The sequence below is a fragment of the Myotis nattereri genome, assembly GCF_964212035.1.
Source record: "Myotis nattereri genome assembly, chromosome: 13".
In the NCBI taxonomy this organism is placed as follows: domain Eukaryota; kingdom Metazoa; phylum Chordata; class Mammalia; order Chiroptera; family Vespertilionidae; genus Myotis; species Myotis nattereri.
In genome coordinates this window covers 53,977,846-54,003,911 of record NC_138088.1, presented here as the reverse complement: position 1 = coordinate 54,003,911, position 26,066 = coordinate 53,977,846, and the positions used below count along the sequence as shown (strand labels likewise).

Here is a 26,066-nt window from a genome sequence, read left to right as displayed (position 1 = left end):
GGGATTGCAGTCTATCTGATTATTTTAAAATGGTGTGATAGAAAAATGCTGCTGTGGAAAATATGATAGAGTACAGGCAAAACACAGGCATAATAACAGCAAACCCATGTGTGTACACACACACAAATCCTATTTTTTTTTAAGGGTGGGTAGAGGGAGCTAAACCATAATGCCAACAATGGTTATTTAGATGATGGTGCTATCGGTCATTTTTATTTTCTTGGTTGTGTGCACTCCCCCCCCGCCCCCAAGTTTCCACAGGCAACAGCTATCATTAACATAATTAGGAAGAAATGTTATTTTAAGTCCTTATTTGAGCCTGACTGGTGTAGCACAGTGGTTGAGCATGAACCTATGATCCCGGAGATCATGGTTTGATTCCCAGTCAGGGCACATGCTTGGGTTGCAGGCTCCATTCCCACTAGAGGGCATGCAGGAGCCAGCCAATAAGTGATTTTCTCTCCCTTTCCCTTCCTCTCTGAAATCAATAAAAATAGCCTATCTAATAAAAGAGAAACATGGTAATTAGCTGTACCTCCGCTACCTTTCCCATTGGCTAATCATTGAGATATGCAAATTAACTGCCAGCCAAGATGGCGGCCGGCAGCCAGGCAGCTGGAAGTTAACATGAGGCTTGCTTGCTTCAGTGACGGAGGACTCCAACATTCCCCGCCTGCCTTGCTGGTCTCTGAGCTTGCAGTTTAAAACATTGTTACAAATATAGAAGCTAAACAAAACCCCAGAAACCTTCTTTCAGCCCGCCAGGATCTCAGAGCTGGAGTTGATACAGTGTTTTGATTATAGAACCCAAACAAACCAGATACCTGCTTTCAGCAGCAGAGGCCTCAGAGCTGGAGCCAGAGCTAAAGCTGGCCCATAATAAAAAAAGAAAAGAAAAAAGGGAGCAGTTGGGAGCTTCAGTCACCTGCCAGCCTGAAAACAACCCTCAGCCCCTCACCCAGACTGGCCAGGCACCCCAGTGGGGACCCCCATCCTGAAGGGGGTGTGACCAGCTGCAAACAGCCATCAGCCCCTCACCCAGGCTGGCCAGGCACCCAAGCAGGACCCCCACCCTGATCCAGGACATCCTTCAGGGAAAACCAGCTGGCCCCCACCTGTGCACCAGGCCTCTATCCTATATAGTAAAAGGGTAATATGCCTCCCAGCACCGGGATCAGCATGACAGGGGGCAGTGCCCAAACCCCCTGATCGCCCTGTGGCTCTGTGTGTGACAGGGGGTGGGGCCACAACCTCTCTATCTGCCCTGCTCTGTTCGTGACAGGGGAAGACACCCCAACCCCCTGATCATCCCTGCTCTGTGCCTGATAGGGGGGAGCTCCCCAACCCCCTGATCGCCCTGCGGCTCTGTGTGTGACAGGGTGCGGCGCCCCAACCCCTTCCCCACCCCATGGGCCCTGCTCTGTGTGTGACGGGGTAGAGCCATAACCTCCCCATCGGCCCTGCCCCGAGTGTGACAGGGTGCGGCGCCCCAACCCCCTGATCTGCCCTGCTCTGTGTATGACAGGGGGCGGTGCCCCAACTCCCCTATTGGCCCTACTCTGTGAGTGACGGGGGGAGCTCCTCAACCCCCTGATTGGCCCTGCTCTGTGTGTGACAGGGGGTGGCGCTGCAACCTCCCCATCGACCCTGCCTTGAGTGTGACAGGGGGCCCTACCCTGAGCGTGACTGAGGGTGGCATCGAAACCTCCCGATCCGCCCTGCTCTGTGCATGACAGGGGGCGGCGCCCCAACTCTCCAATCAGCCCTGCTCTGAGCCTGACCAGGGGCTGCACCTAGGGATTGGGCCTGCCCTCTGCCACCTGGGAGCAGGCCTAAGCCAGTAGGTCGTTATCTCCTGAGGGGTCCCAGACTGGGAGAGGGCACAGGCCAGGCTAAGGGGCCCTCCTCCCCCTCGAGTGCACAAATTTTTGTGCACTGGGCCTCTAGTATTTTGTAAAATAATCCTTATTTGGATTGATTAGGAGATATTTTAATCTTTTAGAGATTGCACCTTTGCAGAAAAAAAGTCACATCTCAACACAAGGTAGCTGGCACTCTCTTCAAAGGCCGAAGTAAAGGCTCAGCGAGTAGTTGGGATATTTTCCAGTTTCCAGAAGCCCTGGGAGCGTGACCCACAAAGTCCCAGAAGAGAAACCAGGAGACAGACCCCTCACCTGCCTGGGCAGGAGCAGTGAGCCTGCCTTCCAGCCTCTCAGACACGAACCACGGGAGGTGTAGCTGGCTGGTCACCCCTCCCAAACCACAGAGTTTGGGGATCACTGGTCTGGGCTCAAGCTCACTGAGATCTTTGCCCTTGAAATTAAGGGGACCACGACCACAGCGGTTCCTCAAAACTGCCCTCGTGCTAACCTCATCCACGGGATCACATCATGCATCAAAATGTAAGCTCCCACTAATTCATCTGATACCAATCTTTACAAAATGGCTCCTGGCCCGGCAGGTGTGGCTCATCTGGTTGAGTGTCATCCCCTGCACCAAGAGGTCTCCGGTTCAATTCCTGGTCAGGGTACATGCCCAGCTTGCAGGCTCAACCCCCCAGTAGGGGGTGTATAGGAGGCAGTCAATTGGTGTTGCTATTTCTCTCTCTCCCCCTCTCCCTTCCTCTCTTTCAAAACAAATCAATAAGATATTTTAAAAAATACGGAGTAATAAATAAGAAAATAAAAAAATGGCTCCTGTAAAACACAAGAAAACAACCATCCAATGAAGTTACCAAAGTTAAATAAAGGTGATTTAAAAAAATTGATTAATAGTATCTAATTCTTCTACAATTTCAAGATTAAGATCACCAGGTTCAATGTGCAAATCTGTAACTCCTTTTGTTGCTGCCGTTCTGCATGGCGATTCTTTCCTTAATCTTTATCCTTTTTCTTTCTCTCCTCTCCAGACTGTAATTGCCAGAGCATTGTCTGTCTGGGCCGGTAGAGAGATCATTTTAGGGGCCCGGGAGTGGTGACTGGCTGGTTCTAAACAGGCTCTCGGCCGTGGCTGTCACTTCGCTCTAGCACCATGGTTTCTACCTCGAATCGGTTCAAGAAAGAAGAGAGTACAAGCAGGAAGCACAAAGGGATAATGAATGTGACAGCCAGTACAATGGAGGGCGGATGCTGGGAGCTGGGCTTCGGTGTCATCACGTCGGTGTGTGCCCCATACCTGCTAACTGTGCTCGATGGGAAACTTAGACACCCTAAGCCTTAGGTTTCAGTTATAAAATGAGAATACCTTCCTCAGAGGTTGTTTGGGAGAATTACATGAGGGTAAAGTTCACAAAGGGTGTGGCCTACCATTTAATATATATATGTGTGTGTTTGTGTATATATATATATGGATTTCAGTGAGGAAAGGAGAGCTAGAAACATCCACTCTCCACAGTGGGGATCGAGCCTGAAACCTGAGCATGTTTCCTGACCGGGGATCAAAACTTGACCTCCTGGTTCATAGGTTGACTCTACCACTGAGCCACACCAGCCTAGCATTTTGCTAACATAAACCTCACAGGCCCTGGGCTTCCTTTTGAGCACAGCTAACAGCCCCAGAAAGGAACAATAAAAAGGCAAACATGAAAAGTTCAATTAAGGCTCAAGACCGGATGCCCTCACCTCTCTGCCCTGCTCCCAGGCCTTGCTCATCAGACCCCATCCCCACCCCAGAATTTCAAAAACTGGGGTCTTGGCTTCTTTCCCAGAAGGCCTCTGGGTCCCGTAAGCATTTTACTCTCCCCTGGTGTCCCCTGGTGCCCGGCCCAGAGGGAGCCCTCCACAGGTGAGCTGTCACTGTGAGACGGCCCAGGCAGGCAGAGCCCCATCCGTCCTCTCCTAGACAACCTCCATCCTCTTCCTAAGTCAGCCCCTTCCCAGAGAAAATACAGCACCCCCCACCCCAAAGGCTGACATGTTCCCAACAAATGTGACCCCAGAACCCGGAGGATGGCAAACTAACACCTCAATGTCAACCCGAGGGCATTAAACATTTATTGCCACAAAGATACAAGAGAGCACCACATTTTTTTAACAAACATACTTTATTGATTTTTTGCAGAGAGAAAGGGAGAGGGAGAGAGTCACAAACATGGATCAGCTGTCTCCTGCTACTAGGGAAGTGCCCACAACCAAGGTATATGCCCTTGACCGGAATCGAACCTGGGACTCCTCCATCTGTAGGCCGACACTCTATCCACTGAGCCAAACCGGCTAGGGCAAGAGCACCACATTTTTAACAAGGGAGAAGGGACTGTAACTGGTGTTCTTTCACAGTGTCATCACTGCAAAAATGATACCTGCGGAGGAGAACATGTTCAGCGTGAGGCTTGGCAGCTTGTGGAAATGCCCCCTCAGGTGAGTAAACAGTGTTTAGCCAAACCCTGGAATTCAGACCTTTTTGACTGAAAGGCTTGGCTACACCATGCAGAATACAGGTGGTTCTTATTAAGCAAAACCACTTAAAGAACACCCTTTCCTCCTGTGGCCTTTTAACAAGCTGAAAGTGAATCAGCTGTGTCAACCACAGATTTTAAAACCTGCGGCTTTGGGTGGGCTTGGTAATGAATTTAGGGACTCGGGTGCCCCAACTGCCAAGAGGGGACTTTCCCTAGAGTTCAGAACCTGGGGGGTTCTTCATACATTGCTTCTGGGAAGGGAAAATGTGGCAGCCACTTTGGGAAACAGTCTGGCGGTTCTTCTAAAGCAGTGGTTCTCAACTTTCTGGCCCTTTAAATACAGTTCCTCACATTGTGACCCAACCATGAAATTATTTTCGTTGCTGCTTCATAACTGTAATGTTGCTACTGTTATGAATCATAATGTAAATATTTGATATGCAGGATGGTCTCAGGTGACCCCTGTGAAAGGGTTGTTAGACCACCTAAGGCAGTGATGGCAAACCTTTTGTGTTCGGCAGGTCAGCATTTTGAAAAACCCTAACTTAACTCTGGTGCCCTGTCACATATAGAAATTTTTTGATATTTGCAACCATAGTAAAACAAAGATTTATATTTTTGATATTTATTTTATATATTTAAATGCCAATTAACAAAGAAAAATCAACCAAAAAAATGAGTTCACGTGTCACCTCTGACATGCGTGTTACCTGACACGCGTGTCATAGGGTCGCCATCACTGGTCTAAGGGGTCGTGACCCAAAGGTTGAGAACCGCTGTTCTGAAGGTTAAATATAGCAGTTACCACATAACCTAGCAATTCCACTCCGAGGTATGTACCCAAGAGAAATGAAAACATATGTCCACACAGAAACTTATACATAAATGTTCACAGCAGCATTATTCATAATAGCCCCAAAGTGGTAACATCCCTGATGTCCATCAACTGCTGAATGGATAAATAAAAGGTGGTATATCCATATAAGAGAATATTATTTGGCACTAAAAAGGAATAAAGTACTGATCCATGTTACAACATGGATGAACCTTGGACATGTTATGCTACATTAAAAAAGCCAGTCACAAAGGACTATGAATATTGTACTTTTATATGAAACGTCCAGAATAGGAACATCTATCCAAATAGAAAGCAGGTTGCCCAGGGCTGGAGAAAAGGGTGGGAGGTTATGGGATGATGGATGATAAGTGTGCGGTTTTTGGGAAGGGTGATGAAATGTTCTAAAATTGACTTTAGAAATGATTCCCAACTCTGCACATATACTAAAAATCACTGAAGTATATACTTTAAATGGGTGAACACAGGCTATGAAAATTATATCTCCATAGAGATGTTGGGGGGAAAGACCATGGAGGGATGTCACTCCTGAAGAGGGTGAAGCCCGCCCAGTTGGGGCAACAACCCAGCCATGAGATGCAGGAGACCTGCCTCCTCCTTTCCTGTGGGCATCTTTGCTAAAGACGAGCCTCCCTCAGGGCTCAGCTGCAGAATGTGGCTGGATTGGAGGTCAGAGGACTGGGGTCCAAGTCCTGGTTGTGCCTCAGGCTCAAGCTCTGTTCTTGAATAAGCAAAGTACTGGCACAGCCGCAGTGACCTCTGACCCTTCCAGCACCACGCCCAGGAATGGGGACTATGACCATGAACTGTCAGCACAGCTAAGTCATGGAGCTCAGCAAGATCTTCCTATATGTTTTTGAAAATAGTTTAAATACTCTTCCCTCTGGCTTCCCTGGGTGGCCTTAGACACGTTATGTGACTCTGAACCCCACTCTTCTCATCTTAACATCAGAGCAGTTGAGAGGTGATCGGGTTTCCTTCAGACACTGACATCTGTTGTTTTGTATCATCCTCTATTAAGGTCGCCTTTTTTCTTGCCATATTGTAAACACTGTTGTGTTCTCTCCCTACTCTCACTAAGTAAGATTCCATCCTCTCAGCAAGAGAAGAGCTTGCCACTGGGAGCTAGATCCTCACACAGTCTGTATTGCTCTCAGGCCTCAGTCTCCACACAAAACAATTTGTATGAATAAATGCACCCAACGGAAATAAACCCGAGATTCCCTACAGCTACTGCCCGGGTGCTTTCCTTCTTGTCTGAGATAAAACAGAGTCTCCAATTGGCCTGTTTCTTGAACCAATGCCTTACAATTGATGTCTTGCTCTGGCCAAGTTGAATTTGGCTTAAGGAAAACGATGATTGATTTTTCTAAGTAAATCAGATGGGTAGATGGAAAGATGCAGAGTTGAGAGGAATATTTGGGTAGATGAATGGCTGCATGGATAAGTGAATACATAAGTGGTTAAGTGGATGGAGAGAAAGGGATGAAGGATTGGGTGGGTAGAAGGATATGTAGTTGGATGGGTGGGTGATTGAATGTATGCATGTATGTTTGCAGAGATAGATTGATAAGGAAATAGAGAAACAAGACTTAGGTGCAATAAAAGATACTCACTCAGTCCCATTATCACCACTTTGCACTGTGATATTCGAAGCCCCCAGTTTGTACCGGAAGATATTTAGCCAATGCTTTTTCCAGAGAAACGTAACCTTCTGGATTTTTCCAACATTGATGTCCACATCAATGTCACGCACATGTTTTGTGTCTGGTTTGAGGGATCCTCTGCAAACATAGACATAAAGTGTTCTATCAGCTGGATAGATGAATACTAGGGTGATAGCAACCTGTTGTTACTCCAAACAGTGGCTGCTGTTGGCTTTCTGCAATTCCCTTGACTGCCTCCATACACATCCAGAGACGTTAAAACACAAACGTATGTGTGAAGAACACACCTTTAGAATAATACTGGACTCTAGATTCTCACTGTCTTGATTAGTACCTTGAAGAAAGTCAATTACTTGGGGCGCATATTGACTCTTTAATTTCACTGCAGGACTCCTTATCTTTCTTTAAAGATTCATATGCTTCAGCCGGGGTCATCTGTGGGCATCTCATATGTAGCATAGCAAGTAGTCAAAGAACTTTAACTTAATATGAACATTATTATGCAAACTTAATGCAAAAACAGAATCTAATTTTACAGCACCGTTATCCAACGCTTTTTTACCAAGCTCCTCATATACCCACAAAAGCTAGGTGCTGAGGCTACCATCACAACAGGAAGCTAGCTTCATGCTTCAGGTGGAACACAGCTCACGCGGGGGAACGAGTGTGTGTGTGTGGGATGGGAAGGAGTTGCCATATAAATGTGCCTTGTCTGAGGAGAACATGATATTCATAAAAATTTAGCAGGGCCTGGTTCCTGTGGCTGAGAGATAGAATGTGGACTCATGAACCAGGAGGTCACAGTTCAATTCCTGGTCAGGGCACATGCCCAGGTTGTGGGTTTGATCCCCAGTAGGGGGTGTGCAGGAGGCAGCTGATCAATGATTCTCTCTCATCATTGATGTTTCTCTCTTTTCCCCCTCATCCTCTCTAAAATAAAATTGTAAAAATTAAAAACAACAGCAACCCCACAACTTCAGCAGGAAGGAAGCAGTGATTGGCAATCCAGAAGGAGTCAGCCTTTAAAATCGCGAGTGCTTCCTCTCTGGCCTCCCTCTTCTCCTATGGGGTGATTGAATTAGATGCTAAGATTCTTCCTTCCGGCTCTGACATTCTAGGATTCAAAGGTTCTGTTTGGCAAGATGTATGTAGAAGTTTATATCCAATCTTGTATTAATAATCTATTAGGGAAAGTATGGTCATTTCGCTTTACTATCAAACTTACTTGAAAATTTCATACTGCTTTGAGTTTCCATTGCTTCCATATAAAGCAATCCTGATGGACCCACTCATTTTCTTTTTTCCAGCCAAAGTGACTGATACCCTGTATCTCCAACCTGTGCAAAGAAAAGATACTATCAGTTCAATGAACTCATCTTGTTGAAAAAAAAAAAAATGAGCCATGGGAGCATTCTTGTTCCAAGCTCTGAATCCCCCATGAGTGGGAGGTAAGGACGAGTGTAACGAATGGTTTCCTTCAATGCAGTTGGGGTCCCAGGAATTCTGATGCTAGGTGGGGTGAGGGACTCAGGGGGAAGTAAATATTGCAGCTCAGCATAATCTCTTCCCAACCCAGCCAGGTGTGTGTTCAATGGATGGAGGGCGGCTGGTTACTATACCCCGGTACCCAGGTGCCACCACTGACTGTACCAGAAAGACCACTGGGAGAGGGAGATGGCTGGGCTCCAATATTTGGATAAATCACTTACTGTTGCCTTCTTTGTTTTTATTTTTGTTATTTTCCCATGCCATGGGCATGTTCTCAGTGGAAAAACAACACAGACAACTTTTAAAAAATGAATAAACCCCTTCTCAGTGCTCTGTCCACCTGCCCTCCATCTCAGGGTCTTCCCAGTCTGGTGTGTAGACTTAACTAAGCCCCAGGGGGTGATTTGCTGCCCGGGGACAATTGGCATTGTCTGGAGATGTTGTTGATTGTCCCACCCAGGGAATGGGGTGCGTGGGTGCAGGGCTACTGGCATCTCGCTGGTAGAGGCCACGGATTTGCTAAACATACTGCAATGCACAGGACAGCGCCCCAGTAACAAGTGATCCAGTCCCGGATTCCAGTAGAGCTGAGGCTGGGATATCCTGACCTAGAGCTGTCTATGAGCATTTACACACACATACAAATGACTGTATAAAACGTTAGGCTTTTGCCTGTATGGTATGGCTCAATGGGTCAGTGTTGACCCATGAATCAGGAGTCATTGTTTGATTCCTGGTCATGGCACAAGCCTGAGTTTCAGGCTCGATCCTAAGGAGGGGATTCGCTCTCATCATTGATGTTTCTATCCATAAAAATATATAGGCTTTTTCCCCTTCCGAAAAGTGTATGCACTGCTCTTCTCCATTCTCCCTATCCATCCCGCCAGACTAAGTCACCGCCCTTCCCTGTCCTGTCCTGTGCTCCATAAGGTCATCCTCACCAGGGATCCTTGCTGCTGGCTTTTCATTGGGTTCAGCCCATCAGAGGCTTGCACGGGAGGCCAGCGGCAGGAGGAGGGAGATGAGGTGCTTGCTCCCCTGCAGCCTCCTTGCTCTAGTACCAGGTTCTGGCAGTAGCTGCCTTCACCCCATTCCTGGAGCCCCGCAGCCACTAGATCAGTGATGGCGAACCTTTTGAGCTCGGCGTGTCAGCATTTTGAAAAACCCTAACTTAACTCTGGTGCCGTGTCACATATAGAAATTTTTTGATATTTGCAACCATAGTAAAACAAAGATTTATATTTTTGATATTTATTTTATATATTTAAATGCCATTTAACCAAGAAAAATGAACCAAAAAAATGAGTTCGCCTGTCACCTCTGACATGCGTGTCACAGGTTCGCCATCACTGCTCTAGATTCTGGGCGCCTCAGCATCCCTCGTTTGTTCTTTCAACCCTGTCCCCTCCTCCAAAAGCGGGCCCTCCAGGGAGGTCTCCTCGTTGAACCACTAGAATGAGCTCTGTCTTCTGCAGAGACCCTGACCTGAACACGATATATTACGTGATGGTTTGCTATTTGCTTTTTTACTTAATATGCCTTAGAGGATTCTAGATCTTTCCTTGAATGGTTACATAGAGGATGTGGTTGTTTAACAAGTGGTGGATATCTGGCTTTCTCCCCGCATTCTTTTTGTATTAAAATCAGTGCTGCAGTGAACATCCTTGAATACCTTCTCCCGCACACATGCAAGCATTTTCCGAAGGTGCGTTCTGACTTAAAGGAATATGCTTGTAAGACTTTATAGATACTCCCAACTGCTATTGTGTATGCTAAGTGTCGCAAATATTTGATGAAATACTGTGTGTTATCAGTGTTTTGTGAAGTGCTGCATTAATGTTTTTCAATGTAAAACTCCCTTGGAAAATACATGCTCTTCTGTTCAGCCATCATGTAATATTAATTATAACAAACAAATCTTGATGCTTTTTCTATCTTCTTTTTAAGTGAGAAGCAGGGCAATATAACACCAAAAACCACAGCATGCTCACGTGTGTGTAAACAGGGGGACTAGCATGGTGGGTAATCACGGGGTGCCTTTGCCCCATCTTGCCTTCTTCTGTTAATGGATCCGTCCTTCCTGCCACAGGGTTAGGTGGACATGTGACCAGCCTGGGCCATTCACCGTTGACCTACTCCACTGGTCAGGATTATTGGTTAAAGGGGTGAACTTCAGAGGCAAGACAAATGCCATTCTACCGTCCTTCCATCATCATTTAAGCTGGCTGGTGTTGAGTTTCTATCCATTGCTACCAAGGGTCCTAACTAACAAGGTTGACACACCTTTTAAAATCATTTGCATCTTTTAAATGGGTACAATGGAAACTTACTAGTAAAGTTACCACTCGCTCCTGTGTTCAGGAAAAACGTTTGTCCCACGGCGCTGGAGTTCCCCTGAAATTGGTCAGCATAGTGCCCCATTTTGGGGCATCCTGTGACCGGACAAGGAAAACAGCCATTCTAGTGGAAAAACAAAAATCTGTCTGTGAGTGGTAGGCCTTTCACTCATTCACTCACTCAATGATCAATTCATCTTCCCATCCATCCATCCATCCATCCATCCATCCATCCATCCATCCATCCCTCCTTCCTTCCCTCATCCATCCACTCATTCATCTAATCATCTTGCTATTCATCTATCCCTCTACCCTCCATCCATTCATTAATGCATCCATCTCACCCATGCCATCCAGGCATCCGTTGAGAATTTTTCAGAATGAAAAGCTGGGTATTTAGGGAAGGCCCAGCCGGGTCAGGTCTGTGCCATCTGCCACCTGCCCACCCCGCTCCCCGGAGGAAGAAGGCTCTGTGAGGCTCAGTGTTACCAGCACCTCCTGTTACTAGTCGTGGAGTTACATCTCTGCTCTGTTCCAAGCCACAGGGACAAAACCAACAACCACAGAGCCACCCCATCCTCCCCAGGCCCCTGAGGAGACCCACCTCCTGAAACTCCTCGTAGGAGGCACACGGGTAGCCCAGGAAGCCATCGGGGTTGAGGATGCTGCTGGAGTAGTACTTGTAGCTTCTCAGGTGATTGCAGGCTACAAAGTCTAGGGTTCCTGAGGAAGCAAAAGCCCCGGGAGCTCACAGGAGACTCTCATTTTTGGAGCTTGAACTGTCCTGATCTGAATAAGGAGTCACTTCCTCATTTCATAGAGGGGAGTCAGCATTCCCGAATGCCTGGGTCACAAATCCAAGTTCCTGTCATTGACTTTAACATACTTTGGTGCAAATAGTTAATGATCAACATTTACAACACATAGAGGTGGTATCTGAAGGGCTTCTTTAGTTGTGAGGTTTGGCTCTGGTCGCTTTCTTCTGCCCCCCATGTGCCTGTGTGCTGAGCAGGGCTTGCTTGGGGCTGGGCATGTTCTGGGGAGGGTGGAGTTCTAACAAGGACGTTTGTCCAATCTTCCAGGGGCCAAGCATGCTACAGAAGTGAAGGATGAGGGCTGAGGGCCTTGAGGTGAGTGAGAAAAATATATGCAGTAACTAGAGACAGAGAGAGAGGCAGGGAGAATAGAGAGAGGGAGAGGGAGAGGGAGAGGGAGAGGGAGAGGGAGAGGGAGAGAAAGAAGGAGAGAGAGAGAGAGAGAGAGGGAGGGGGAGGGGGAGAGGGAGAGGGAGAGGGAGGGGAGAGAGAGAGAGAGAGGGAGAGAGAGAGGCAATAGCTTTCCAAGGGAATCTTACACCATCAGCCAGTTGTTGAATGTTAAGGCCCAGATTGCTTGGTCTTCTGATTTTTCATAAGAAACCTGCATCTTGACTTTGACATGACAATGTTCCATGCTTACATGACAGCAGTGCATTCCCTCTTTAAAACCGGTTCATGTGAAGGCCGACCACTGGCTGCTGTGGGCAGGGCTGGGCCAGAGGCCCCAGTTTGAGACCAAAAAACCATACCTGGCTGGCCTGTCCCAGGAATGCAGCTTTTCTGTGCCCATGGCCCCAGGCTGAGAAATTCCTCCTCCTTGGAAAGCCTGAGGTCAAAGCAGTGGAGACCAAGGTCCCCTGGGCCCTAGGCCACTGTGTCACTGCATTTTATCTTCCGCCCTTTTCTTTAAACCCAGGTCCTCTCATTTGGAAAATGTGGGGTTTTCTTTTTGTTTTTTCATTTCTCCAGCTCCTCGGTACAAAACCTCCCATGGCGTGATGCACAGTGACCGCAGACACACCTGGGGACCACTTCTGGGAGGTCTGGGGTCCTCTTTGTGCTGGTGGATTAGCTCTGCCTGCCCCAGGGCCCAGCGACTCCTGCACCAACACTCATCACCAGACAACACAACCTGTTTCCACCTTAATTGTTTCTTTCACCCAGAATTGCTGCCCTGGGATCCATAATAGAGGGGCAAGTGGATTTAGTTGTTCCTCCAGCCCAGCGCCTGGGTGACTGGGAGCCCACACAATAGGCGCACATCCTGTGGGCTTGTTCACTGTGAATTTCCTCTTTCATTAAAGCTGGGCTCCTTGCTATTATGTGGACCCTGCTGGTGGCTTCTGGGAGGAGCAGCCTCATTGTGACTCTGTTCCTTCAGCTGGGTCTTCCCTGGAGTTACCTGTTGCTGGGCAGAGCGCTCAAAGGCTCCATTGGCTGAGGATGGATGTTGGCTACTGCTTTACCCACTCTATTCATTCACATCAAGCACATGGAATATTCAATGCCACAGAAGGCCTCTCTGCTCAGTGGAGTGGGCTGTACTGGGCGCCTGCTCTGGTCCAGGCCTGAGCAGGGTACTGGGGTGTCTGGAATGACCGGGAAACTCCCAGCGGAGACAAATAAACACTAAAATGAAATGATGGCAGACTCAAAGCCTCCATGTTCCGGGGAGAATATGAAGCCTGGTCTCCAGGGAGAGGCAACAGGAGAAGAGCAGAGGCCAGACAAGGACAGGTGATGGAGGTGGTGCTGTAAGTCACCTAATCCTAGGGGGACTGAGCCTGTCTCTCACGTATATGCAGACCTCATGCGGTCAAAAAAGGGGCCCACATCCTAAACCCGACAAACTCAGGGGAGGCCTGCATGGTGGCCTTACAAACTCAGAGGCCGAAAGTAGCCACGTGGAGGTGGGGCGGCGGGGGCTGAACATAAAAATTCCTAATTAAAAGCTGGTCATAGAGGGTAGTCCTGTCCCAGGTCTATAGCTTCCTTGACAAAGGTCAATCTTTTCTTTTTTTTAAAATCTTCACCTGAGGATATGTTTATGAATTTTAGAGAGAGAAGAAAGGAGAGAGAGAAACATCAATCTGTTCCCTCCCATATGGGCACTGACCAGAAAACAAAACAAAACCTTTTTTGTATCTAGGACAAAGCTCCAACCAACTGAGCCATCCAGCCAGGGTGACAAGGAACATTTACCTTAAGTGAAATTGTTTTCTTTTTTCATCTAAAGTAACACACCTTTTACATATCAGAGTAAGAGTTTCCAGATCCCTCAGGGCACCCCCTTATAAGAGCACCTCACTGTGACCTTGTTCCCCAAAAACCACCTCTATATGCTGTCAGTGTTGATCATTAGTTATCCTGTTCCCACCAATGTAAAAGACTGTGTCTCTCTATTTTACTGTTTACCCAATTCTAGAGATTTCCCATTTTACTTTCCTCCCCCTCCCTAATCTACCACCCTTGGATTTCGTGGAACCCCTACATCTCCTCGTTTTTATTCTAATGTATAAAATAAGCTGCAAAACTGCCATTCTCTGGAGCATGTTCTCAGTCTGTTGAGATTTTGCTTCCCAGCAATTGTCGTCAGTTTGGCTCCAATAAACTCATAAAAATTCTCTACAGGTTTGGAATTTCTGACACTGACACGCACAAGCCTCATCCCCCCTAGACCTCCAGGCCTCCCACTGCATTCACGCGCTCCCCAAATCCATGGAATATGTCCCCACTCGGTCCTTTTACCAGCTCAGTCCCTTTCCTGTCCTAGCACCTGCTGACAGCAAAGGGAAAGAACGTCAAAGCCCTCCAAGCCTTTGTGCCTGCCCTTCAAGGAGCAAGCAGTGCAAGCAGGTGGGGTGGGGGTGGGCACATTTAGAACTGGTATTTGCCAATGTGCCCGTCCAGCTCAGGCCTCAGCATCCTCATGAGGGGGGACGACACAGGCTGCGGACTCAAGGGTGCCAGGTTCGATTGGGTATGAGGTTGGGACTTTGCAGCCAGAAATTGAACTTTAATATAAGGTGGCCTTGGGCAAGTTTGATAACTGTTCAGACCCAGTTTCTTCAGCTGTAAACTGGTGATAAGCAGAGTAATTCCCTCATGGCGCTGTGACACTGCTGGGGACAGAATGTGCCAGACATGGAGGCAAATTCAGTGCTACCAGGGCCCAGCCATGCATCCTGCCTTCTCCCCAGGGAGGGCACTGCCATCTTGCATTGCTAATGCACGTACCTTCCCAGAGTCCATTTATATCAAAGATGGGTGAAGGGATAGTTTTCTCACATCCAGGCATTTGCTCTCCGCCGTTTGGGTAGAAATCCAGATGGCCCACCTTCTGGCTCATTCCAAAACCTGAAACATTGGAAGCAGTGGTGAGCAGGGAAGGAAGTGCTCCTGAGGCCAGATTATGGCCCCAGAGAGCGTCTGACTCCTTCTGACAAGAATGAGAGTCTTCTTGGCAAACTGTCCACTCAGCACAGCCACCCCACGGGGCTTTGCAGATCCCTCTCCAAGATAAGCCGTAGCAAGACAAGGAAGGAGGATTGATCAGTGGCAGAGAGCATGACTACATGTGTATTTGCATGTGTGTCTGTCTGTCCGTCTGTCCTGGGGAGGCTGTGACAATACCGATATCCCCTGATACCATTATGCGTAATTGACTCCTATCAGGACTGGTGCAATTCCCATTCCTTTACTCATTCTGAAATTTTGATTTCTATGTTAGAAGGTTATATTGAGATCTCATTGTTGTATTGAGAGCCCAGCATAATGGCTGGACACTATGGCTTTTTATCCACACAGACCCGTGATCACATCCTGGTCCTATTTACACACACCTGATCTCGGGCAATTACTAAAGTTTTCAAGCCTCAGTATCCTCAGCTATGAAACAGTAATAATAATGCCCACTTTCTAGGGTTGTTACCATGATTAATGAGCGAGTATGTACAAAATGTCCAATGCAGCCCATGGTAACCATCACTAATATTAAAAACATACCCTTTGTTGGCATGTCATAAGGGGTTACATAAGAAATTATTGAAAAAAAGAACATTCAGTTTATGTAATATTAACTTTTCACATAATTTTATTTATTTTAAATTTTCATTTCCTTAAACTAACAACAACTCACCCATTTTATTTTAGAAGCATTAAATAAAGGAATATAATTCGTTTCCAACAACACAAACTAGAACTAAAGTTTCCACAAAAGAAATGAGCAAAATATTCAAGCATTAACATTGCATTTTGCAAGTGTAGGCCAAGCATCTTATATAATAAAAGAGAAACATGCACATTAGTTGTCTCTCCACTACACTGAAGCCACACTCACCAGCCAATTGGAGTGACATGCAAATTAACCCAACAAAGATGGCGGTGGCTACAGAGCTGCAGGCTTGGGTTGCCCCCAGTAACCAATGAAGGAAGCCAGGCTTCCCACCTGCCCTGGCCTCCACTGAAGGTGTTGCTGGGGGCCTGTGTCGCTGGGAGTGGGGCGGGAACCACGAAGCCAGGTGTGGGGTGCCGGGAGCCGCGAGCAGGGAGCCAGGCAGCCAGGAGTGGGTGGGAACTTACCAGGGCAGGTGCTAGGCAGCGGGGAGTGGGGTGGCAACTTCCCCGGGTGGGCGACAGTCAGCTGGAAGCGGGGTGGGGACTTGTGCCACGTCGCCATGTCCACTCAGCAGAAGTTCCCGCCCCATAGCCGCTTGCTCATTCAGTTACTCATTCATTCATTCACTTATTCACTTACTCACTCACTCATTTATTCACTCACTCACTGGGCAAACACTCCCAGGTCCCTGGCACCAGGCCAGGCACTGAAGGTGAAATAGGATAGGACAGAGCTACGTCCTCAAGAAGTTAGCAATTCCGTAGGGTGAAGCAGGCATGAACGAGGCAGTTGTACGCACACACACGCTGTACTGGATTCGGTGAGGGCTGTAACTAACACCGCCTGAGTTCTCTTGAAAAACTGGGGCCTCGAGAGCCAGGCCGCCCCAAGCCTGTAGGCCTGTGCCTAGGCCCAGAGTGGCCAAGGTCCCGGAACATAACAGAGGGTGCAGGTCGGGCTGAGGGATCTGCCCCCCACCCTGGGCATGAGTTTAGTGCACCGGACCCTAGTCCTACATAATAAAACCCTAATATGCAAATCAAACGAACAGCGGAAAAACCAGTCGCTATGATGCGCACTGACGACCAGGGAGCATACGCTCAATGCAGGAGCTGCCCCCTGGTGGTCAGTGCCCTCACATGGGGGGAGCACCACTCAGCCAGAAGAGGGCTCACAGCTGCAGAGCATGAGGGAGCCTCTCCCGCCTCCAAGGGAGGCAGCGCTAGGAGCAGGGAGCCTGGCTTCTGGCTGGTGAGCACAGCGGTGGTGGCAGGAGCATCTCCCGCCTCTGCAGCAGCACTGAGGACCCTCAACCCCTCCCCTAATAACCCCCTCCACCCCTGCCCCACTACCAGCAGTGCAGGAATGGATAGTGGAGATAGGGAAGGTCACAGGGTTGAGGACTGAGCAACAGCCTTCCATAGGCTACCCCAGTGTGTGTCTCACCTGCCTGGGGCCACAGGCTGATACCACTGGCGCTGGGCTGGCTGTTTATTTGTAGCTGGCACCCACTTTGACTGGTTGGCATCCAAGCTATTACTGTAGTTAACCATGTTGAATGCCACCCCTGGACCTACTCTTACCAGTAACATCCTTGGTCACCAAGAGGGGGAGTGCGGAACTCACCTAGGTTAGGGACTATGGGGGAGGTGTCTGTGTGAATCACATCCACAAACATGGCGTCCGACGGGTCCAGCCGCACCTCCTCAGGCGTGCCCTGGAAGCCTGGTTCTGCCGGATCCAGTCCTGAAAGGGGGAGATGGACAGTAACAAACCAGGTTCCAACCCCTGGACCCACAAAATCCATGCGGCTTTCTTCCTGAAGCAGCGGCTGTGCCCAGCTCATCTTCAAAGAGAAGCAGAGGGTGGGAGGAGCATGGCCCACAGACTCAGTGACCTATATTCTAGCCCAGGTTCTGCTCAAGGTCAAAGGCATGTCTTCCCTGAGCCTCAGTTTCCTCATCTGGAAAGTGGGAATAACAGCAACCTTCCTTATGGGGCTATTGTGAAAACCCCACGCAAAGGTATAAGAGAAAGAACTTTGCAATCTGAAAAAGTCTCCGAAAACATAATCTATGAACCCCCCATCCTTCCCCCAATGCCTAGCACACAGCCCTGGGCAAAGGAGACAGCATCACACTGTTTGCACAGTGACATACACACGGGACTCAGCGGTGTCTGCGTCTATGTCTTGTGTGCCTTCATTTGCCTAGTGATTCATTCATTCATTCTTATTATCGACCACATGCTTCCTGTGACAGGTCTCAGCTACTTTCATTTTCTGCCTGTAGCTGGCACTGCCACAACAATTAATATTTGTGGAACTGATGAATTCATATTAAAAAACCATTTCACTGTTCAAAAATCTGCCGTACTCTAGCAATAATAATCCTAAGTCATGAGTTGAATGTGCTAGTTATATTTTTTCTTTTTTAATAAACGTGTTTTCAATTACAATCTTATATCTTTTGTAATTTACATGAAAGTGTATAGGCAATTATGTTTTAAATTTACGTCTGGCAGCACCTAAAATCAGTGTCCCTGGAGGACCAGTAGGGGCACCCTTGGCCATAAGAAGTGCCTGTGTCTGGGCTTCCATTGCCCTACAGGCCTGTCTCTGTCACCCAACCCTCGCACCCCTTACCTGTGATCCTGCCCACGGAGCCCCCCAGCCTCCTGCCCGCCTCTCCAGCTGCATGGGCACCCAGGCTGTGGCCAATGATGTGCACGTTCTCCAAGCTGTAGCCCATCTTGGTCTGTGGAAGGATGGTGCATCAGGGCCCACAGGCCCGAGTGGGGACGCCGTGTCTCAGGGAAGGGGATGGGGACAGGCCTCTGCAGGAATAACCTGGCTCCTGGACCACCTAGGACAGCATGACCGGACCCTGGGCCAGCGCAGTCTCCAGAGTCCCCAGTCCCCAAGTGCAGGCTGCAGGGTGGGGGCGGGGGGGGGGGCGGAGGCAAGGCCGGGATGGGGGGGTTAATGGGGGGGGTGACACGGTGGCCACAGTGCTGACCAGCGGCCTCTGTGTCCACGGCAGGTGACCTGGGGAGCCTGGCTGGGCGCTGCGTGCTCCATCCACACCCACCATGGCCTCCTTCCCCTCCCGCAGAGCCTGGGCCTGCCTGGAGAGCCTGGGTAGTGAGCCCAGCTCTCGGGTGCTCGGATTAGACCTTCCGGAGGCGGTAAGGGGCGTTCCCCTTTCTGAGAAAGAAGACCCATCTTCTGGGCTGACCATTCCCAGAACAGCCTCCAAGGACGGCTTATATCAAAAGGGGAAATTGAGGCCCAAAGTGGTTCCTTTGCCCCAGGCCACTAGGGATCTTCAGGACACTCCAGGAGGGGAAGGCTGCAGTTTCACTTTAGGAAACGCCCCTCTGTGTGTCCAGGCTTCCAGGACCAGCCCCTGCGCACCAGTCCCCAGGCTGCCTCTGGGCGCACGGGGTCTGCATAACCCCTCAGAGCCCTCCCCACAGGATGGGGCTCAGGAGGATTTACCGACAGCTCTTGTATTAAGAACGCTGTCTCAGCTCCCACGACTCGAATGTTGTGGACGGCTTGGTTGTACTCTGTCCTGGACCCACCCATCCAGTCCACGCAGATGCAGTTCACCTTCTCCACCATAAACATTCTCTGGGGAGAAAAAACAGGAGGGCGAATCCAATGTATTAACAGGCACAGGCCGCACACTCCAGAGACAGGAATTCACAGCCACCAAGCATCTCATGTGTGTCAGAGTTTCCATATTCCTCCCACTTGTCCTAATCCTCACCACTTCACCAGGAACTCGGCACCGGATCCCCACTTCACAGATGTGAGCACTGCGGCCTGGATGGAGTCAGTGACTGGCCTAAGGTCTCCCAGATGGTTACTGACACAGCCAGGCAGAAAAAGGATCGCTTACTGCATCAGGGCTTAGCCCACTGTGATGGGAGGGCCAGATCCACCTGCTCATATAAATCAAGTTTTATTGGGAACAGGCACACCCCCTTGTTTACATATTCTCTCCCCTCTGCTTTGGAGCAACAACAGGGTTGAGGGAAACCATATGACCTGCAAACGCTAAACTATTTACTCCCCAGTCCTTTACGGGAAGTTGGCTGCCACTTGTACTAAGTTCGCTGCCACTGTACTGGGTGCTGAAGCCACGGGAGGGCTGCTCTTATGTTCCCAACAACGCATAGGGGGAGCTAGAAGGTATTAACAGACAGGATGACAGGTAGATGGAGGGGCTACAACTCTGCCCACATGTGCATCTTTTATATTATGTGGTGTGGCCGCCGTGTGCTGCCCAAGCTCAGACTGGTCCCGTGATGGGACCAAGTAACTGTCAGAAAGAGCCACTGCAGAGCCTGTGTTCACTGGAGGATGGCCTGGACTACCCTGGGGAGTGAGGCAGGGAGGAGTGGCCTGGAGGCCACGGCATCAGGACGACACGTCCCCCTGACTTTCCCAGCTCCACGTTCACATGGCGTCCTTCTGGGACTTGGGGACATGTGTGAACGCCCAAACCGCCAGAGGAGCAGCCACCCTTGGGAAGAAGCTGCCCAACGTCTTCCCAGTGCAGACTAAGCTGAAAGCCATGCCCGTGGGCACCTCTAAAGACTAAAGCTACAGACACAGGGTTGTGGTATTTTATAGACAGGAGACCTGGCTTTCATTCCCACCTCTGGATTCTACTCTGGGCAAGTGTTGAACTTTTCCTGCCTTGATTTCCTCATTTATAAAATGGGAACAATAACTCTACCTTCCTCACAACATGCTGGGGTTGGGGGGGGGTGGTCAAATGAGACAAAGACTGTGAAATAATGATCACAGTGTCAGGCTCAGAGGAAGTGCTGAGAAAATGGATGTTATGAATAATAATTCATCACTAACATTCCTGATGCCTTCAGAACTGCGCCATCCAATACTGTGGCCACTGGACCCAGGTGGCTATTTACAAAGAATGAAAGTCCATACAATTTAACAGTCACACTCCCCGCATTTCAGGTGCTGGGTGAGCGCAGGGGAACAGTGGCTCCTGGTTGGGACATGACGCCATGAAGCCTTTCCGCCCTCACAGAGAGCTCTGTGGGACAGCAGGGTTTCAGGGGACACGTTTACGTGGGTTTCTAATGTCACACGGGGGCTTTACATAAACCACCCCAGAGAAATTTGCTGACGCCTCTGCTTCTGGGGCGTTTTGATTGGGCTCTGGGTCTCTTTGGTCTCCAGAAGAGAGTACAGGCCGGAGGTCAGTGGGTCGGGAGAACTTGACAGTGGGCGCTCCGGAGGAACCAGGGTTTCCTTGGAGTTTTGAGGAAGGAGCATCTGTCCCTGGACGGTCTGTGTTCCTAGTCTCAGGGGCAGTGACCTGGAAAGTGTTTGAATCTGGGTGCCGGGTGCTGGTTTCAGCAGGGAGTGGCCGGGGTAGGGCCCTACCTGGCACATGTCCGTCAGCCATCTCTCCTCCCCCTTGTCTATGAAGCCGTGGATGATGAAGCGCGTCTTGCGGTTCAGTTGGAAGTTTGAAGCCCTCACGGTGGCCAGGTCCATGGAGGAGATCTGCTGGTTAAAGTGAACAGGTGAATTGGGACGTTGGCCTTTCCAAGCCAATGGCCTGTGAGAGCCAGTTCCAGGGAGACTGGGTCACGGGATCAGCTCCCACGAAGTTGGGGGGGGCTAGAACAGGAGTTCCTGACCTGACCTTTGAGGACAGGATTCACAAGGTCCAAGTTCATGGACTTCCTAGCATTTCTGTTAATTATGAAACTGGCAACAAGCCACGGTCATTGTAACAGCACTCTGTCACCAATGGGGGTCACAGGTATTTTCCTGTCATAGGACAGTGTTCGGAGATGTCTTAAAAATCAGTTATTCTCATTATGATTTGTAGTGGCCGTAGTTAGACCAACCCGTGGATCTTGTTATTTAGTGAGATAATAATAAAGCAGCATATATATGACTGGGACATCTTTTCAAATGTTCTGATAATTGTTTTTCAATATAATTGGTTTCCTTTGAAATCCAATGTGTTATATCTCGCCTTTAAATACATCATCCTGAGAAGGGACCCCTCGGCTTCCCCAGAGGGTCGAAGATGTTTCTAGAACAGAAGGAGTGAAGGAACCCAGGCCAGAAGCTCAAGAACGAAGGAAGGTGCGGCTCAGTGCAGCCACGAAGGGCATCTCAAGCTTGTAGCACTTAAGAACTGAGGCCTACATGCCAGGGGCCCCTTCACCAGCCCCCTGGGCACCACGCCTGAGGAAGGATCCGAAGATAAAACAGGCCAAACAACAGTCCAAGTGGACTCCCAGCTGAGCGCTCTAAGGGGGAGTTTGTCACCTAGAATCCCACCGCAGCTGGCCTCAGGGATGGATGGAGAGTCACCTGCTCTTCAAACTGTCAGCGGTGGGGCTGTGAGCAGCTGAGCTCTGAGCACATTCTTCCTGGTCACTTCTAAGCACCTGGAAGAGCCTGTCCTGCCTCCATGCGCAGGCCTTCTAGGGACTGGAGGTCACTCCCAGGGCCTTTTTGCTTTTGTGGTTAGATGGCCCCCCTCACTCTGGCTGGAGTGGCTCCGAGGTCAGAGCATTGGCCCATGCACCAAAGGGAAACGGGATTGATTCCAGGTTAAAGGCTTGCACCTGGGTGGCAGGTTTGATCCCAAGCCCCAGTTGGGGCTCATATGGGGAGGCAACCAATCAATGTGTCTCTCACATCAATGTTTCTCTCCCTCTCCCTCTCTCTCTGTCCCTTTCTCTCTCTCTGTCCCTTTCTCTCTCTCTCTCTCTTTCTCTCTCTCTCTCTCTCTCTCTCTCTCTCTCTCTCTCTCTCTCTCTCTCTCTCTCCCCCTCTTCCATCCCTCCCTTCCACTCTAAAAAAACAATGGAAAAAGTATCCTCTGGTGAGGATTAACAACAACAAGTCCCTCTCCCACACTTGTCTTCTGGCTCATCAGGAAGGACTGACACCGCCACCCTCATTCCCTGAGCGGCTTCTCTCCTCCCACCCCCAGTGCAGGAGAAGATGGACACACCAGGCCTGGATTCCCCATAAATGCTGCTCCTACCCGCTTCCTCCCAGGATCGGGGGTCAGTGCCAGGAAGGCCTGTGCACAGTGTGTGGAATGTGGGTGTTTCTGGGCCCGGCACCCACAGACCTGATCAGGGGTTCCCGATCCTGAGAGCTAAGGTGGCTGCCAGTGGTGAGGGAGCATCGCCCCGACCTCCCCACGGCCCTGCCTTTCCCTTAGACAACCGCGTGCAGACGCCAGTGTGGGCGCCCCACTCCACCCACCCTAAGTCCCGCCAGGCCCCTCTTACTTGGTAGCTGTCGGGATTCTCATTTGTGTAGAGAAGAAACCGGGTGTTGATGAGCTTGGGAGGCCAGGGGAATAGCTTCAGGGGCCGCTGTAAGATCCCCGTCCACGGCTTCTCATCAGGGAAGCAGCCAAAAGGTTGATAGCAGACCTCCTTTCCTGGGGCAGAAAGAGCAGCACACGGGGCACTGTGAGCTCAGAAAAGGAGCGACCTCGCCTCAGCTACACAGGAGGCGTTTCAGGGTGCAGGCCGGGCTGGCGAGGCCAATGCTGGGCTCCACCTGCTGTCAGTGCTCCCCAAATGCCACGGAGACAAGAATCGCCTGTGCACACTCCTAGCACCTCTCTGGGCGATTTTGATTCACAGGTATGGCAGGGGGGCACCGGAAGCGCTTGTTTCATGCTGATTTCACCCTGATCATCAGGCCAGAGGGGGATTGGCTGAGCTTCCTGGCAACCTTCTGCCTTAAAACTACCTCTTCCGGGAGAGCCCCTGACGGCCCTTTACATGCCATCACCCGGCATCAGGTATGACAGCGCCTGTGATTCTGTAGCGCAGAGGTGCTGCTGGGTGGACCCTGATGCTGGCGCCACACCCAGCACAGCAGCCGATCCTGGGTGCGGTCCAATCCCCTTGTCTTCATGTCACCCCTTGACGCACATTGTCCCCCAATTATTCTCTGTCATTTCAGGTTTTCCTGTTGTTCTCAGAAAAAGTACATTTCTTAAGGCCAGGGATGACTGAGTTTTGCCTCATTCTGTATACAGTAGGGGCTCAATACATGCAACCGATGATCCAAATAACCACGTCCACATCTGAGGGTCCTTCCTCTAGTCTACAGCACAAGCATTTTCACAGAGAGCGCTCACTGAGGGCGCATGCTCAAATCCAGAGGATTTCAATGGCTCTTCTCCCTTAGGCTTCCTCAACTCTGAATCGGATGGTGCCAGAGGTTGGCCATTCACTCAAACACTGATAATAGTCATCAATTTTTACCACCTGAAGCAAGAGTAAACTGTTTACTCTGTGCTGGATACTACACTAGCGCTTCACCAGCATTATTCCCTTTAAGCCTCCAAATAGCCCATGAGTAAGGAATTACTTCCATTTTACAGATGGGAAAACCAAGGCACAGAGAGACAAAGTAAGCTGCCCAAGGTCACAGCCAATGGTGGGGCCAGGATTAGAACTCGGGGAGTTTAATTGGGAATAAAGCTAGGTAATGAGGAGATGGAAAGATACATCAGGTACAAACCCAGCCTTGAGCGAGAGGAAATCTAACAGGGAAGGAATCATGATGACCTTGACTTCTTTCTAGGAAGAGGGACCAGTCCCAGATGAAGAGCTGCTGAGACTAAAGCAAGTCTTGCTTCAGGTGGTAAATGCAGGAGCTTGAAGGCCAGGGTCGGGCACCAGGGCTGTGAGGTGGATAGTGAGTGGGAGGTGCTGGTGAGGGTGGTGGGACTGGTGCTCCATGAAGGTGTTTTTGGGAACCCAGTGTGGGTGGCTCAGAGGCAGGAGAGACTGGGAGAGGTGGGGGTTGGAGTGGGCAGTACAGGGGTGGTGGGTCTGAGAGGAAACAGGCATTCTAGTCTTGGGTGACAGTGGAAATGACGGGAAGGGTGGAGAAATGGGGGAGGGAGTGGTGCCTGAGCCTGGACAAGTGACTGTGAGGTGTGGTGGGACCCCCTGGTGTAGCTGCCTGGAAATTGGAAGAGAGACAGTGGAGCCGGGAGAACAGAGGCTGGGCAAAGAGGAAGCCACAGGAAAAGGGCGAGGAGAGCGCCTGGAGTGACCTCTGTGGGATGCGCACATTTAGGGCAGGAGGAGGCAGCAGAGGAGCAAAGGAGACCAAGAGGGGCCAGAAAGGCCCAGGAAGCAGCCAGGCCCGGGCGGGTGGGGGGGGGGGGGGGCTCTGCTCTCCGGAGTCAGTTCCTGCTTCATGTCCAAGATGGAAGGGAGGCCAAGAGTGGGCTGGGGGAGGTGAGGAGGAAAGGAGGACTCGTGGTGCAGAAGGAAGCCCAGCAGAAGGGAGGCCAGAGGAAAGACTCAGATTGGAGCTGGAGAGACAGAGGTGGCAACAGCAAGAGGAGTGATGGGGAGGGAGGGACAGGAGGGGGCACTCATGGCACAGGCCCAGCAGAACAGTTCTTCGCAGGATACATCGATGTAACTTAGGATACAGACAAGCACTTGTCCTTGCTAGGTACTGAGGGACTTGGGGGCCTGTCGAGAGCACCCTCCCCCAACTCTGCTGCCCAACAGCCTACCACAAGGGTCACCCCATCCCAGCCAGTTTCTGGAAGAAAATGGTGGATTTGTCCTGAGGGTCATCTGTGTCCAAGATGTTGCCCTGTGTTTGGCAGTGTCAACACTCCCCGAATTGTGGCAATTGCTGTTTTTGTTGAAATAATGATAACGCTGTTCATTATGATGATAATGTTGATGAGCCCTCTAGCTGCCCCTCCCAGAAGCCAGCCCTGCCAAGGTCCCTTCCTCCCCATGAGGATGGGACAGCTCCCTCACCTCTAATGGTGGCCAGCAGGAGGAGGCCGACGATCCAGGAGGGCAGCATCTACATGGATGAAAACAGAGACAGTGGAACCATCGCCCAACCCAGACAGGGCATGGGGACCTGGAGCCCAGGGAAGCCCGGTGCCTGGGTCCCATCGGGATGTCCCTCCAGGCGGGAACCCTGAGGCTGAGGCCTCCCCACACAGGGAGAGGGCAGCTCCTCTGTGGACCCCGGATGCAGGATCCTCCCAGCGCAGTGGCTGCTCCCTCTGGGCCATGTCCCTCTGGCTGCACAACCCTGCCAAGCGCCCTGCCCAGGCAGAGCCATGACTTACTGTGAGACACCTGTGCTCCACTCAGTCTCGGGGTGGCCGTGGCCTTTTATAACCAGGCTTTATCCTTTGGACTTTTTAGAGGAAGGACCGGAAGATGGATAAGTGTCCTTTGCACCGAGATTATGATAAACCCATACAGTCAGCTGAGCCGGGAGCAGAGCTATTTAAAGTGAGATCAGCGGAGGAAAAAACAGACTTTGGGGACAGGTGTTATATTGGAAACCAGAGAGCTGA

The 26,066-nt window shown here is 50.1% G+C and overlaps 1 protein-coding gene across 1 annotated transcript; it reads right to left on the bottom strand.

Moving 5' to 3' along the window:
* Positions 1-4,233: 4,233 nt before the first annotated feature.
* Positions 4,234-25,744, bottom strand: LOC308529203 (pancreatic lipase-related protein 2-like; the record flags this gene model as incomplete). The annotated part of the gene is made up of 13 exons (XM_081105213.1): positions 25,718-25,744; positions 25,510-25,558; positions 22,987-23,141; positions 21,104-21,229; positions 19,178-19,312; positions 18,323-18,434; positions 17,305-17,424; positions 14,799-14,918; positions 11,348-11,466; positions 10,738-10,867; positions 8,145-8,256; positions 6,869-7,036; positions 4,234-4,297 (listed from the first exon to the last, which is right to left on the bottom strand). Exons 2-13 carry the CDS (start codon positions 25,556-25,558, stop codon positions 4,234-4,236), a joined length of 1,410 nt encoding a protein of 469 aa, XP_080961339.1. The 5' UTR covers positions 25,718-25,744.
* Positions 25,745-26,066: the final 322 nt, after the last annotated feature.